This window comes from Piliocolobus tephrosceles, chromosome 4 (assembly GCF_002776525.5).
Source record: "Piliocolobus tephrosceles isolate RC106 chromosome 4, ASM277652v3, whole genome shotgun sequence".
NCBI lineage: Eukaryota > Metazoa > Chordata > Mammalia > Primates > Cercopithecidae > Piliocolobus > Piliocolobus tephrosceles.
Genome location: NC_045437.1, coordinates 178,383,750 through 178,397,002, shown reverse-complemented (window position 1 = coordinate 178,397,002; position 13,253 = coordinate 178,383,750). Strand labels below are relative to the sequence as shown.

The 13,253-nt window shown below is 40.3% G+C and overlaps 1 protein-coding gene across 2 annotated transcripts in view; it reads left to right on the top strand.

Annotated features, from left to right (window-relative positions):
• The window catches only part of LOC111528318 (cysteine-rich and transmembrane domain-containing protein 1), a 51,907-nt gene that overhangs the window by 11,943 nt on the left and 26,711 nt on the right, over positions 1-13,253 (top strand). The window contains exons 1-2 of one of the 2 annotated variants that reach the window (XM_023195025.1): positions 3,928-3,978; positions 6,970-7,176. In XM_023195025.1, coding sequence (XP_023050793.1) covers positions 6,990-7,176 — 187 coding nt within the window. In that variant the 5' untranslated portion in view covers positions 3,928-3,978; positions 6,970-6,989. Of the gene's footprint in view, positions 1-3,927; positions 3,979-6,969; positions 7,177-13,253 lie in introns of those variants that run through there. The other variant, XM_023195018.1, reaches the window with a different exon arrangement.

Below are 13,253 nucleotides of genomic sequence, written 5' to 3'. Positions count from 1 at the left end.
TGTTTGTTTGTTTTACCTGAACAAACCGCACCCAAAATTATAGATGTGAGAGTCAAGCCGTATTGAGGGCCTTAGAATGTAAAGTGATCTATTTACAAAGGTCTTGTTAAAAAAACAGCTAATGGGGAGTTTAAAAAAAAAAAAAAAGATACTGAGGTCTCTGGGGTAAGATCTGCTCTCATAGTTTTTGTTTGTTTGTTTTGTTTTGTTTTGTTTTGTTTTGTTTTGTTTTTGAGATAAGGTCTTGCACAGTCTCCCAGGCTTGAGTGTCGTGGTATGATCACGGCTCACCTCAGCCTCAATCTCCCAGGCTCAAGTGATTCTCCCACCTCAGCCTCCCCCAAGTAGCTGGGACTACAGATGTACACCACCACACCCAGGTAATTTGCCTATTTTTTGTAGAGACAGGGTCTCACTATGTTGCCCACATTGGTCTCAAACTCCTAGGCTCAAGCAATCCACCTGCCTTGATCTCCCAAAGTGCCGGGATTACCGGTGTGAACCATGGTGCCTGGCCCTGCTCTCATGTTTTTAAACTTCAATTTTATGAGTTACCAAGAAAGATAAATTGAAGGACATAGGGATAAGCATGGCTTTAGGCTTTGATAATAAGAAGGGTTCCAAGATAGAGAAGTCTGTATGTAACCAAAATAATTTGTTATTTTTACCCCAAGTCTGGTACCCAACCAAGTGACTTTTTGGTTTGAAGCAGAAAGAAAACATTTGAAGACCTTAGAGAATGAAAGTGTCTTGTGGAAAAAAATAAAATAAAATTACAACTACAAAAATCACCTTAAAAAGCAGTGAAGAGCAGATTTTGAGTAGATTGTTAACAAGAAGAAGGTAAGTAATGAGAAGGCAAATTGGTATATCAGAAGTGAATAGGAGGTTTAAAGCAGCATTTAAAAAAATTTTGTTAATTTTAACTTTTTTTTTTTTTTAGAGACAGGGTCTTGTTCTGTTGCCGAGACTAGAGTGTAGTGTCATGGTCATAGCTCATTGCAGCTCAGACTCCTGGGCTGAAGTGATCCTCCCACCTCACCCTCACAAGCAGCTAGGACTGTGTATACCACCACAGCTTGCTAATTTTTTTGCCGGGGGAGAGGGTTTCACTGTGTTACCCTACCCAGGCTAGTCTTGAACTCTTGGTGTCAAGTGATTCCCCTGCCTCAGCCTCCCAAGTCACTGGCATTATAACCATGAGCCACTGAGCCCAGCTAAAGTGGCATTCTAGCTATTAAAAAATGGCAGGCAGAATGGATATGTATCTGAAAGCACTAAGAAAACTTAATCTTTTTTCTGACTGTATAGGTTCTCTTGAAATTTTCAGAAATACAGATGAGTATAAGTAACAAAAATTGCCCACAATTCCAGCACCCAAGGAAAACCACAATAAATATTTTTTTCTAGCAAAATATCTGTCTGCTGTTACTGTACAACTTACAATAAAGTTTGAAAATCTTAATGTACACCTCAATACATTCATATGTATTCATGTAAACATGACTCAGTTCCAGATACAGAACGTTTCCATCATTCTTGAAGGTTCCCTTGTATCTTCTCCTCAGTATTCATAGATTTATTTTGGTATCTTTCTTTTCAGTATCCACAGATTTGTTTTGGCTCTTCTTGTACCTCATATAAATGGAACAGAATGATATGGTTTGGCTATTTGTCCTCTCCAGATCTCATGTTGGGATGTGATCCTCAATTTTGGAGTGGGTTGGTGGGAGGTGTTTGGGTCATGGGGGTGTATCCTTCATGAATGGCTTGGTGTCCTCTTTATGCTAATGAGTGAGTTCTCACTCTATTAGTCAAGTGAGATCTGGTTGTTTAAAAGAGTCTGGGACCTCCCTCCACCCTCATCATGTGATGTGCCTGCTTCACCCTTTGTCTTCCACTATGACTGTAAGCTACCTGAGAGCCTCACCAGAAACAGATGCGAGCACTATGCTTCTTGTACATTCAGCAGAACTATGAGCCAAAATAAACCTCTTTTATTTATAAATTACCCAGCCTCAGATAGTCCTTTATAGCAACACAAAACAGACTAAGTAGAGTATTATTGAAGTCTGTTGAGTCTGTCTTCTTTTGCTCACCCATTGTATCTGGGATTCATCCATGTTGTTTCACGTAATAATAGTTCTTTTATTTATTGTTTTGGGGTCACTTTCTACTGCATAAATATATAATAATTTATCTGTTCTACTGTTGATGAACATTTGGATAGCTTTCTGTTTGGGACTATTATAAATAAAGCTGCTTTGAACATTCTTGTGTAAGTCTTTGGTGGACTTACACATTTGTTTCACTTCTATATATATATATCTAAGAATAGAGCTTCTGGGTCATAACATAAATACTGCAAAAGTCATGAATATTTGGTATATTTTCTTCCAAAAGCTTGATTGGTTTAACTTTTGTATAAGTCTGTAATATGCTGTGATTTTTTTTCTGTGATATATTGTGGATTTTTTTATGTATGAGCATGGAGATCAAGGGTCATTTCTCCCAACACAAGGATATCCAATTAATCCAGCACTATTTATTGGAAAGACTACCTTTTCTTTTCTGAATTACAGTGGTGCCTGTCTGTTAAATTAGAAGACTGTACTGTATGAATGTGTTTTAGGACTCTTTATTCTGCTCTATTGATCTGTTTTTCATATTTATTTTAAAGAAAGTTGAGACATGCTGAATATATAGCTTTTAAATTTTTCTTACACAGTATTACATCATACTTCAAAAGCATAAATTTAAAACAACTGCAAAAAAAAAAAAAACCCTTGGTTTTTTCTTGGACATTTTCTTTCCTTGGACATTTAGGTTGTTTTTTTCCTACCTCTGTTTTGTTTTGATCTATTTTTTATGTTGGAGGCCTTCCTCCAATGTCTGATAATCTTTGTCCATTCATTTATGTATGAGACAGTAAATAGTCCATTAGAAGTTCAGTGTGCATAGGCTTTACTGTGGAGTAATTGGCGAGTCATTTCTTTGGTGTCCCCCCAATTATTAGTATCTGTCATTTTTTTTTCCATTGGGACTGTTAAGTTTTCCAGAGGAAAAATTTCCACTTTACTGTCTGCCGAGTTAGTGCCAGTCTGTCTAGCAGGTGTCTTGTAATTTAAAAAATAACATTGAAAAATATTGGTTTTTTTTCTCCATCTCTACTTTGATGAGGTCTTATCTCCATTGACCACTTTCCCAAAGAATAGTTTCTGCCCTTCTCATTGTGTGGTTGAATGACTGCCAATCCTGTGACTCTGAGTATGTCTTGAATGAGATCGTGGGATAGCAGTGTTCAGTGCAGTCTATTAATGGATCTTGACTGCAGCACTCTTTGAGCTGTCCCTTTTAGAGCTCTGATTTGTCTTTAATGCTACAGTTTACACTGTTTGCATTTGATCTGTAGTGAAACACTTCACTAGAGTAGGGTTTATATTTTACCTGACCAAATTTATAAGGGAAAGCAGTCATGTTACAAAGTTCAGTATCATACCTTAAATTTAAAGCTCTTTTGTGTTTTGCTTATGTAAAGTGGTTTGTACTATATTGTGTCAGTGTTAGGTAATCTTTTTTGCTTTGCTTTGCTTCTTTACCAGCTTGGGAACAATGGATTCCCACTGGATGAAGTCCTGTTTTTCAAATGCCAGCTCTAGGATCTCTCATCCAGCACAGATGCTCTTTCTGTGACTTTTGCTGTTCTCTCACTAGGATTTTTTTCTTGTTTAGAGGAAACTGAAAATAGATCCAGATTTTTATTCTTCCAAGATGACTGTCTGTATTGGGAACAAAGGGAAAAAGTGTATGTGTGGAAGGAGGTCATGGTAGCTGGAGCACCTTTGTGGTTTATCCTTTGTATAAATGCCTCTGTGAATAACTCATGGGATTTTTCCCTTCTAGACCTTACATTTTTTTTTTCCTCAGGCAGATGGAGAAAGATACATACCAAAAATGAGAGAGAAACATGATGAGGGGGTAAGTGGGGAGGACACATACACTTGGAAGAGAGCTTTGAGGTTCTCAGGGAGAGAACTGCACAGGATAATGCAAACAGATGGATCAAGATAAGTCATGAAACATTGAGGTCTGAAGTTGTAGTAGTTCTGCACTCTGTTCTTTTTTCTCCTCACTGCCCATTGTTTTTAGATGAACAATGTCTTCAAAGAAATATAGGTCCAGACTTTGCTAGAGTGAGAATGATCTACATGATCTTGTTGAACTGATTATGTTAAACTGCAGTTTTAATGAAGTTAGGTTACACACACTGAATTTCAGGACAGAAGTAGTTATGATAACTGTATTGTACTTGTGTGATTTAAAAATAAATAATGGAATGGCCATATGGTGATTGATGAGACTGATTTCTGTGTTAACCAGGGCTCACTAGGCTTTCTACAGCCTTCCTGGTAGGAGAGAGGAAAAAAATGCATTTGCTTTTATCCAAATTCATATGATAATTGTAGTGTTAATCACCATGAGCCTTTGCATTAGGGTTCCTAGGTCAGGGTGTGTTGCCAGTTGCAGACCAGAGAGCAGAAAAGGAAAAGAACTCTACTTTTTTTCTGAGTCCCTTTCAGACCCTGGAAAAATAAGGTGGTGTCAAAAATGGGAGACAATACAGATATGGTTGAAATAGAGACCCTCAAGCTATTTGATCCCATAACATAGAGTTTCAATTTATAATCACACTCCTTCAAATGACACTCTCTCCATCAGCACCTCTTTGTACTAGGTTCAAGCCCCTACTGCTACCCAGCCGTCTGTTTACCACGTTTTCTAAAAATCATTGTCCTTATGTTTGTTTCAACCAGTTGCCCAAGGGTAGGGTTTGAGGCATATTGAGCTCTATACCTCACTACTTAGTCCAGTGTCAAGAAAGCACTTAATAAATGTATATTTGTGAATGTTACCCAGAAGGGTTCATTACCTTACCTTACCATCGGTTTCCAGGACTGGAAGTTCTGTAGCGGTAGTTTAGGTTAGGCCAGGCTTTAGTCTTTGATTTATGAGTTGTTATAAAGTCATCCGGAATGCCATTTCTTCCCTTTTTTCTGCTCTGCCTTTCTGAGTGGCCCACTTAATCTTAAAGCTGGCTCCTTCTCAGGGCTGCAGATTTGCTGTCAGTAATTTTGTAGGCCTTATCTTTCCTAGACTTTGTGTATAGCTTTGTACAGGGGAAGGGAAGGTTTGGTGGGAGTGTGTTAAAAGAGTCCGAGCTTTTTACTGATTCCACTTCAGAACCAGTCCCAGTGGCCAGGGAGTGCCATTTGCGTCTGGGTTAAGTCCTGAATTCCTTGAATCAGTCATGATGAAAAAGTGGAGAGAGTGACCCCGATTGGCTTAGATAGACTGGGTTCACCCTGGAGCTGGATGGTATGAGCTTTCCCTGAAGCACATGAACTACAGGAAGAATGGGCAGAGATCTACGTGGAAACCTGACTACTGTTAGGAGGGGAGAATATGGATGCTGTGTGGGCAACCAGCAAAGTCCACTGCTACTGTAATCCAGATTTTCTAGGGAACCTAGACTATTTATGACTATTCTGTCCTTTATATAATAAAGTCACTTAGGAATTTATTGATTGCCTGTTATGGAAAATAATTAATAGTGAAATTATTACATTTTGAATCTGAGACTCTTCCCTACTATTTGGTTGGGGATAGAAGACACCCAAATAGATAAAAAGTTAACTATTGATGTAAGATATGGGTAACAGTACAAGGCAGCAGTATGACAGATGATATCATGTTGTTTAAGTGAGTCATTCATAGAGTTTATACTTTGCATTCCCCAGTAATTGTTTGTTTGTTTGTTTTTGAGACAGAGTCTCGCTTTGTTGCCCAGGCTGGAGTGCAGTGGTGCGATCTCAGCTCATTGCAACCTCTACCTCCCGAGTTCAAGCGATTCTCCTGCCTCAGCCTCCTGAGTAGCTAGGACTATAGGCACGTGCCACCATGCCCGGCTAATTTTTTGTATTTTTTGTAGAGATGGGGTTTCACCATGTTGGCCAGGATGGTCTCAATCTCAACATGATCCACCCACCTCAGCCTCCCAAAGTGCTGGGATTACAGGCGTGAGCCACCACACCTGGCCATTTGTTTGTTTTTAATCTGAAAGTCACCATGCCAGGCACTGTGGAGCTTAAAGAGATAACAGAAACAAGATGCTGGCCCTGAGAACTTCAAGCCCAATCAAGAGAATGATTAACAGGCTTGGGGGCTGGGAAGCATGGCTTCCCTCACAGAAGCAAACCACGGAGGACAGGGTCCTATAAACACAAATAAGTGTTCGTGGTGAGCCCCCCAGAGTCTCAGGGGCCTGGATGGGCAGAGGAGACGCTTGGCATTCTCTATAGACAGCGCTGTCCAACTGTTCAGAGCAGCAGGTCTGGGGAGAACAACCAGATCACCCCAATCCCCAGAGCAGTGGTGATGGTTACAAACTTTGGTTGGTCATTGCTGCCGGTGCTGCTTGTTAGAAGTCCCCACTGTGGCCCAACCCTGTTGATTGGAGGGCTTCTAGTAGTGGATCAGCATCCACTGATGTGACTTATAGTTAGTGCTGTTAGAACACTTTCTTAAAGCTCTCCAATCACATTTATGGACATTTCAGAGGATTTAAAAAACAAAATATCTTGTTATTCATTTAACACATTTATTTAGGGACTGCCTTGTACCAGATACTGTGCAGTGCTCTAGGGACATGGTGGTGATCTAAAACTTACTTGATGTCTACTGTCACAGCCTACAGTCTAGTGGAGGAAATAGACAAAAAGCAAATAAATATATAAAATAATTGCCAATTATAGTGATGGTGAGAAGGAAACAAAATGAGCAGAGCTAGAGATTTGCACAAGGCTTGATATAGCTTGAAGGTATTTTGTAAATGATCTTATGGGTTAGAATTTTATTCCTGATGATTTCTACAGTTAAATGCAAATAATTTTCATTCTTTTTGTCTCTTAGGTGCACTTTACAGGTCCCCGATGAACCAAGGGAACCCTCCACCATATCCGGGCCCTGGTCCAACGGCCCCATACCCACCTTATCCGCCACAACCAATGGGCCCAGGACCTATGGGGGGACCCTACCCACCTCCTCAAGGGTACCCCTACCAAGGATACCCACAGTACGGTTGGCAGGGTGGACCTCAGGAGCCTCCTAAAACCACAGGTGTGTGTCTCTGAATATGTGGGTGTATAGTCCTGTGTCACCAAAGGAAATGTTTGCATGTTTTCTTTGGCAGAGAAGAAACTCTTTCCAGCCTTTGCAACTTGTGCTTGATGTCCCCAAAGCTTGATGATGGCTTAGGGTGGATTCTCACTCCTGAAAAGAGGCCCAAGTCAGCTCTGCCTACTACATTCACACTTCTTGTCCCCTCTGGGGCTGATGACTGCCTGGCCAACGTGTTTTCTGAGGGCTACCCTTTAGAGCACTTGGGGGTAGGGAGGGAATTAGCAGTTGGGTCTTTGCTCTGCAGCAAGCTTTGTATTTTAGGTTTAGTAATTAGCCTTTTAAGTTTTATTTTATCTGTCAGCTTGTTGACCCTCAAGTCATCCTCTTGCCCCTGCTACTAGGTTTTTTTTTTTCTTACTAAATGTTTTCATAATTCTATTTAACCTTCCAGTTGAGTTTTCAGGAGGCTCTTGAGTCCTTCTTGTGTGCTATAAAACAGTGTTACTCAAAGTTCAGTCTGTAGACAAATGCCAGTCAATGAACAGTGAATAGTTATGGACTATATCATATGTACAGAAAGTGAGAGTAAACATTCAGAAACTTTTAGAGCAATTTGGTGTTGCTGTGACATCCAAGCATGTAATCTTGCATTTTACAGAAAGTATCAGTCTATGGAGGATTAAAAATAAAACATCTTGAGGAGCACTGTGCTAGATGTCTTGGTCACTATTTTATAGCCCTTTGGTTGTCAGAATAGCTGCTCTCTTAATAGCCCTCTTAGCTTTTTTTTTTTTTTTTTGAGATGGAGTCTTGCTCTGTTGCCCAGGCTAGAGTGCAGTGGTGCGATCTTGGCTCACTGCAAGTTCCACCTCCCGAGTTCACACCATTCTCCTGCGTCAGCCTCCCGAGTAACTGGGACTACAGGCACCTGCCACCACGCCCAGCTAATTTTTTGTATTTTTAGTAGAGACGGGGTTTTTTCTCTGTGTTAGCCAGGATGGTCTCAATCTCCTGACATCATGATCCGCCTGCTTCGGCCTCCCAAAGTGTTGGGATTACAGGCGTTAGCCACTGTGCCCAGCCCCTTTCAGCTTTTTAAGATAACTGATTTTTTTGTTTTGTTTTGTCTTTTTTGTTTTGTTTTTGAGACGGAGTCTTGCTCTGTCACCAGGCTGGAGTGCAGTGGCGCGATCTCCGCTCACTGCAACCTCTGCCTCCTGGGTTCAAGCGATTCTCCTACCTCAGCCTCCCGAGTAGCTGGGACTACAGGCATTCACCACCACGCCCAGCTAATTTTTGTATTTTTAGTAGAGATGGGGTTTCACTATGTTGGCTAGGATGGTCCCCATCTCTTGACTTCATTATCCACCCCTCTTGGCCTCCCAAAGTGCTGGGATTACAGGCATGAGCCACCGCACCTGACCAAGATAGTTAATTCTTAAAAAGTGCTTATTATGGCCAGGAACGGTGGCTCATGCCTGTAATCCCAGTACTTTGGGAGGCTAAGGCGGGCAGATCACCTGAGGTCAGTTCAAGACCAGCCTGGCCAGCATGGTGAAACCTCGTCTCTACTAAAAATACAAAAACTAGCCAGGCATGGTGGTATGCGTCTGTAGTCCCAGCTACTCAGGAGGCTGAGGCAGGACAGTGGCTTGAACCTGGGAGGCAGAGGTTGCTGTGAGCTGAGGTTACACCATCCACTCTAGCCTGGTGATAGAGTGAGACTCCATCTCAAAAAACAAAAAGTGCTTATTGTATGTCACATGGTCTCCTAAGTGCTTTATATACATTAACATTTAATCCTTGCAACAACCCTATGAAGTTATTCCCATTTTATAGTGATGTAATAGAGATACAAAGTTAGAGTAATGACTTGCCCAAGGTCACCTAGCTACAAGGGGCACTTTCCAGATTAGAATACTGATAGCTTGGCCTCAAAATCTGTACTTATAATTTATTGTTGTACTGTTGTTCCTCCCTGCCTTTTCTGAGCTGACTCACATTCATCTGAATTTAGTGCCTTATGCCTCCTCTGAGAGACTTTCCTGCCATTTAGTTCTTTACTAATCAAAAGTAATAACAGAATTGCTGGTTAGTTTTATTCTAGGACTTGATGATTCTCTAGAATAAGAATTTTACATTCATGGAAACGATTATGCTTTTATAGTGGCAAAGCTTATACTCTGTTAAGATTGAATAGAATATTTGAATACCTTTAAATAATTTAATTTATCTGGAAGGAAACTTTTGCAATCCAAAATTGTGTTCTGTTGTAACAGTTTTTATAATGCATGCTCGGAAGAGGGCAGGAAGTATAACCAGTGTAATCAGAGTAGTTGGTATTCAGGCCTGTGACATCAGAAAAACATTTTCTGAAAATAAACCTCAGCTTCTGGGTTTTCTGCTTCAAAATAAGGTAACCCTGTGATGAATAAAAGAAAACATAAAAGATGACATAGGGTATGATTCCATTTATGTGAAATTCAAAAACAGACAAAAAGTATGTATGATGCCAGAGATCAAAATAATGGTTACTCCTGGCTGTGGAGTTGGGAAACTCGGGTGGGACTGGTTATTCATTGGGATGGGAACAAAGGAACTTTCTGGGGTGTTAGGAATATTCTGTATCTTAATCTTGATGTAAACATTCTTCAAGATAGATAGTTATGACTTGTGTACTTTGCTATACATTATATGTCAGCAGAGAAAGATAGCCCAGCATTTGAGTTATCTGGTAGACTCAGCCCAGTGCCTGCCTGGTGTTAGTTCTTTCACCTATAGCCCTCATGGTCTTCCTGTCCATTTCTAGGCCAATATTGTTTATACTGACTCTCTAACTAGCATTTGATGAGTTTAGAACTTTATTGAGTTTGTTTAGAATAAGTGCTTCCTAGGTTCAGTGGACTTTGTCCATTGTTCATGCAGAAAATACAGATTTGGTTATCTTTCTTACGTTTCATATAATTTAAGTATTGATGTCAGCTTTTTTGATGAAAAATAATTTCTTAATTCTTTTTAGGGTTAAAAGCCTCTTTAGTTCAGTGTTACCAATCATGATTGATTTCACAAATGCAGTTGAAAGCTGTTTAATATCCTTCCCTACAGATATACCCAGGAATTTATTTCTCTGTCATTAGCTTGTGAATTGTTAACTGCCCAGATCCTTTCTGCACCAAAACATAGCAGGTAGTGCTAAATGGTCAAATTTTGTCACCTGGGGTCCATGTTCTGTGAATGGGACTCTTGGAAGGATATAGCCTCACTGAGGGATGAACCCTTTAGGGACCCATTTCATTGCTTGCTCTGGTATTGCTTGTGGGATTCCCAGTCAGAATTATGTGTTATCATGCTGTGTATATGAGCTCTATATAGAAATTTAAGCTTTTTCTTTCCAGTTGAATGATTTTAGATTTATCTACTACTGTAGATACTTTCTCTCTCCACTCAAGTTCAAGTGTGTAGCATATTATGTTAATAGATACACAGGTAGAAATGGTTTATTTTTCAAAGGAAGGAGGATCTCCTTTATCCTTAATTGGTGTCTGGTAATTAGTTAGGGCTTAATAAAGGTGTGATGAATGGATGAGCAGGGTCGGGTAAATGGCTAACCTAAGCAGAACCTTCCTTGGTCATCTGTTTATGATTCAGAATTCATGTGTCAGAGATTGTAGCAAGAAAACCCAACTTTTGTTTTTTTAAGATGCCAACCTTTTGGAAGCCATGTGATTGAAAGCAGCAAGTGCTTGTGGGAATAAGGCCTCCCAGAAGAGCATACCTGCAGATTATGTCAAGGATCACCTGGGTGGTTTTTAAGAATAACAACTAGTATTTGTTGAGCACCATGCTGGTGTTAGCTTTATGTAATCTTCACAACAACCCCATAGTATCAGTCCCATGTTATAGAAGTGGAATCTGAGACTCAGAAAGGTTGTGTTTCAGTTATCTGTTGCATAACATATCACCCCCAACTCACTGGCTTAAAACAACAATGATTTATTATTTCTCATGATTCTCTGAGTTGGCTGGGAGGCTCTTCTTGCTTCGTGTGATCTTTCGTGGGGTCACTCATGTTACTTAATTCAGCTGTCAGCCTGGCTGGGTATAAGCTATCCAAGATGACCTCACTCACATGACTAGGGTCTTGGTTTGCCTCCACGAGGCCTCTCTCTGCACATAGTCTGTCATCATTGGGTGGTCTAGCTTAAGCTGCTTTACATGACAGCTAGCTTCCAACAGAGTGAAAGTGGAAGCTGCCAGGATTTTGGGCTAGGCCCAGAACTCACATAGTATCACTTACCCCTTATTCTAGTGTTCAAAATGAGTCTCAAGGCCAGCCACTTTCAACAGGAGGGGGAACAGATATCACCTCCCTCCTCCCCCTCTTTTTTTTGGTATATTTGAGATATAATTCATGTACCATACAATTTACCCATTTAAAGTTGTACAATCCAATGGTTTTTGGTATATCAACAGAATTTTTCAACCATCATCACTATCATAATTCCAGAACATTTTCTTTTATTATTATTATTATACTTTAAGTTCTAGGATACATGTGCAGAACGTGCAGTTTTGTTACATAGGTATACATGTGCCATGGTGGTTTGCTGCACCCGTCATCTACATTAGGTATTTCTCCTAATGCTCCCCTAGCCCCCCATCCCCCGACAGGCCCCAGTGTGTGATGTTCCCCTCCCTGTGTCCATGTGTTCTCATTGTTCAGCTCCCACTTATGGGTAAGAACATGTGGTGTTTGGTTTTCTGTTTCTATGTTAGTTTGCTGAAAATGATAGTTTCCAGCTTCATCCATGCCCCTACAAAGGACAGGAACTCATCCTTTTTTATGGCTGCATAGTATTCCATTGTGTATATGTGCCACATTTTCTTTATCCAGTCTATCATTGATGGGCCTTTGGGTTGGTTCCAAGATTTTGCTATTGTTAATAGTGCTGCAGTAAACATACCTGTGCATGTGTCTTTATAGTAGAATGATTTATAATCCTTTGGGTATATACCCAGTAATGGGATTGCTGGGTCAAATGGTATTTCTGGTTCTAGATCCTTGAGGAATCGCCACACTGTTTTCCACAATGGTTAAACTAATTTACACTCCCACCAGCAGTGTAAAAGCATTCCTATTTCTCCACGTCCTCTCCAGCATCTGTTGTTTCCTGACTTTTTATTGTTTTTGTTTTGTTTTGTGTTTTTTGAGACAGAGTCTCGCTCTGTCGCCCAGGCTGGAGTTCAGTGGCACGATCTTGACTCACTGCAACCTCCACCGCCTGGGTTCAAGTGATTCTCCTGCTTCAGCCCCCTGAGTAGCTGGGATTACACGTGTGTGCCACCATGCCTCCCAAAGTGCTGGGATTTCATGCGTAAGCCACAGTGCCCAGCCGTTTCCTGACTTTTTAATGATCACTGTTCTAACTGGCGTGAGATGGTATCTCATTGTGGTTTTGATTTGCATTTCTCTAATGACCAATGATGATGAGCTTTTTTTCATATGTTTGGTGGCCACATAAATGTCTTCTTTTGAAAAGTGTCTATTCATATTCTTTGCCCACTTTTTGATGGGGTTGTTTTTTTCTCGTAAATTTGTCTAAGTTCCTTGTAGATTCTGGATATTAACCCTTTGTCAGATGGATAGATTGCAAAAATTTTCTCCCATTCTGTAGTTTGCCTGTTCACTCTGATGATAGTTTCTTTTGCTGTGCAGAAGCTCTTTAGTTTAATTAGATCCCATTTGTCAATGTTGGCTTTTGTTGCCATTGCTTTTGGTGTTTTAGCCATGAAGTCTTTGCCTATGCCTATGTCCTGAATGGTATTGCCTAGGTTTTCTTCTAGGGTTTTTATGGTTTTCGGTCTTGCATTTAAGTCTTTAATCCATCTTGAGTTAATTTTTGTATAAGGTGTAAGGAAGAGGTCCAGTTTCAGTTTTCTGCACATGGCTAGCTAGTTTTCCCATTTTTTAAATAGGGAATCCTTTCCCCATTGCTTGTTTTTGTCAGGTTTGTCAAAGATCAGATGGTTATAGATGTGTTAGATGTGTGGTGTTATTTCTGAGGCCTCTGTTC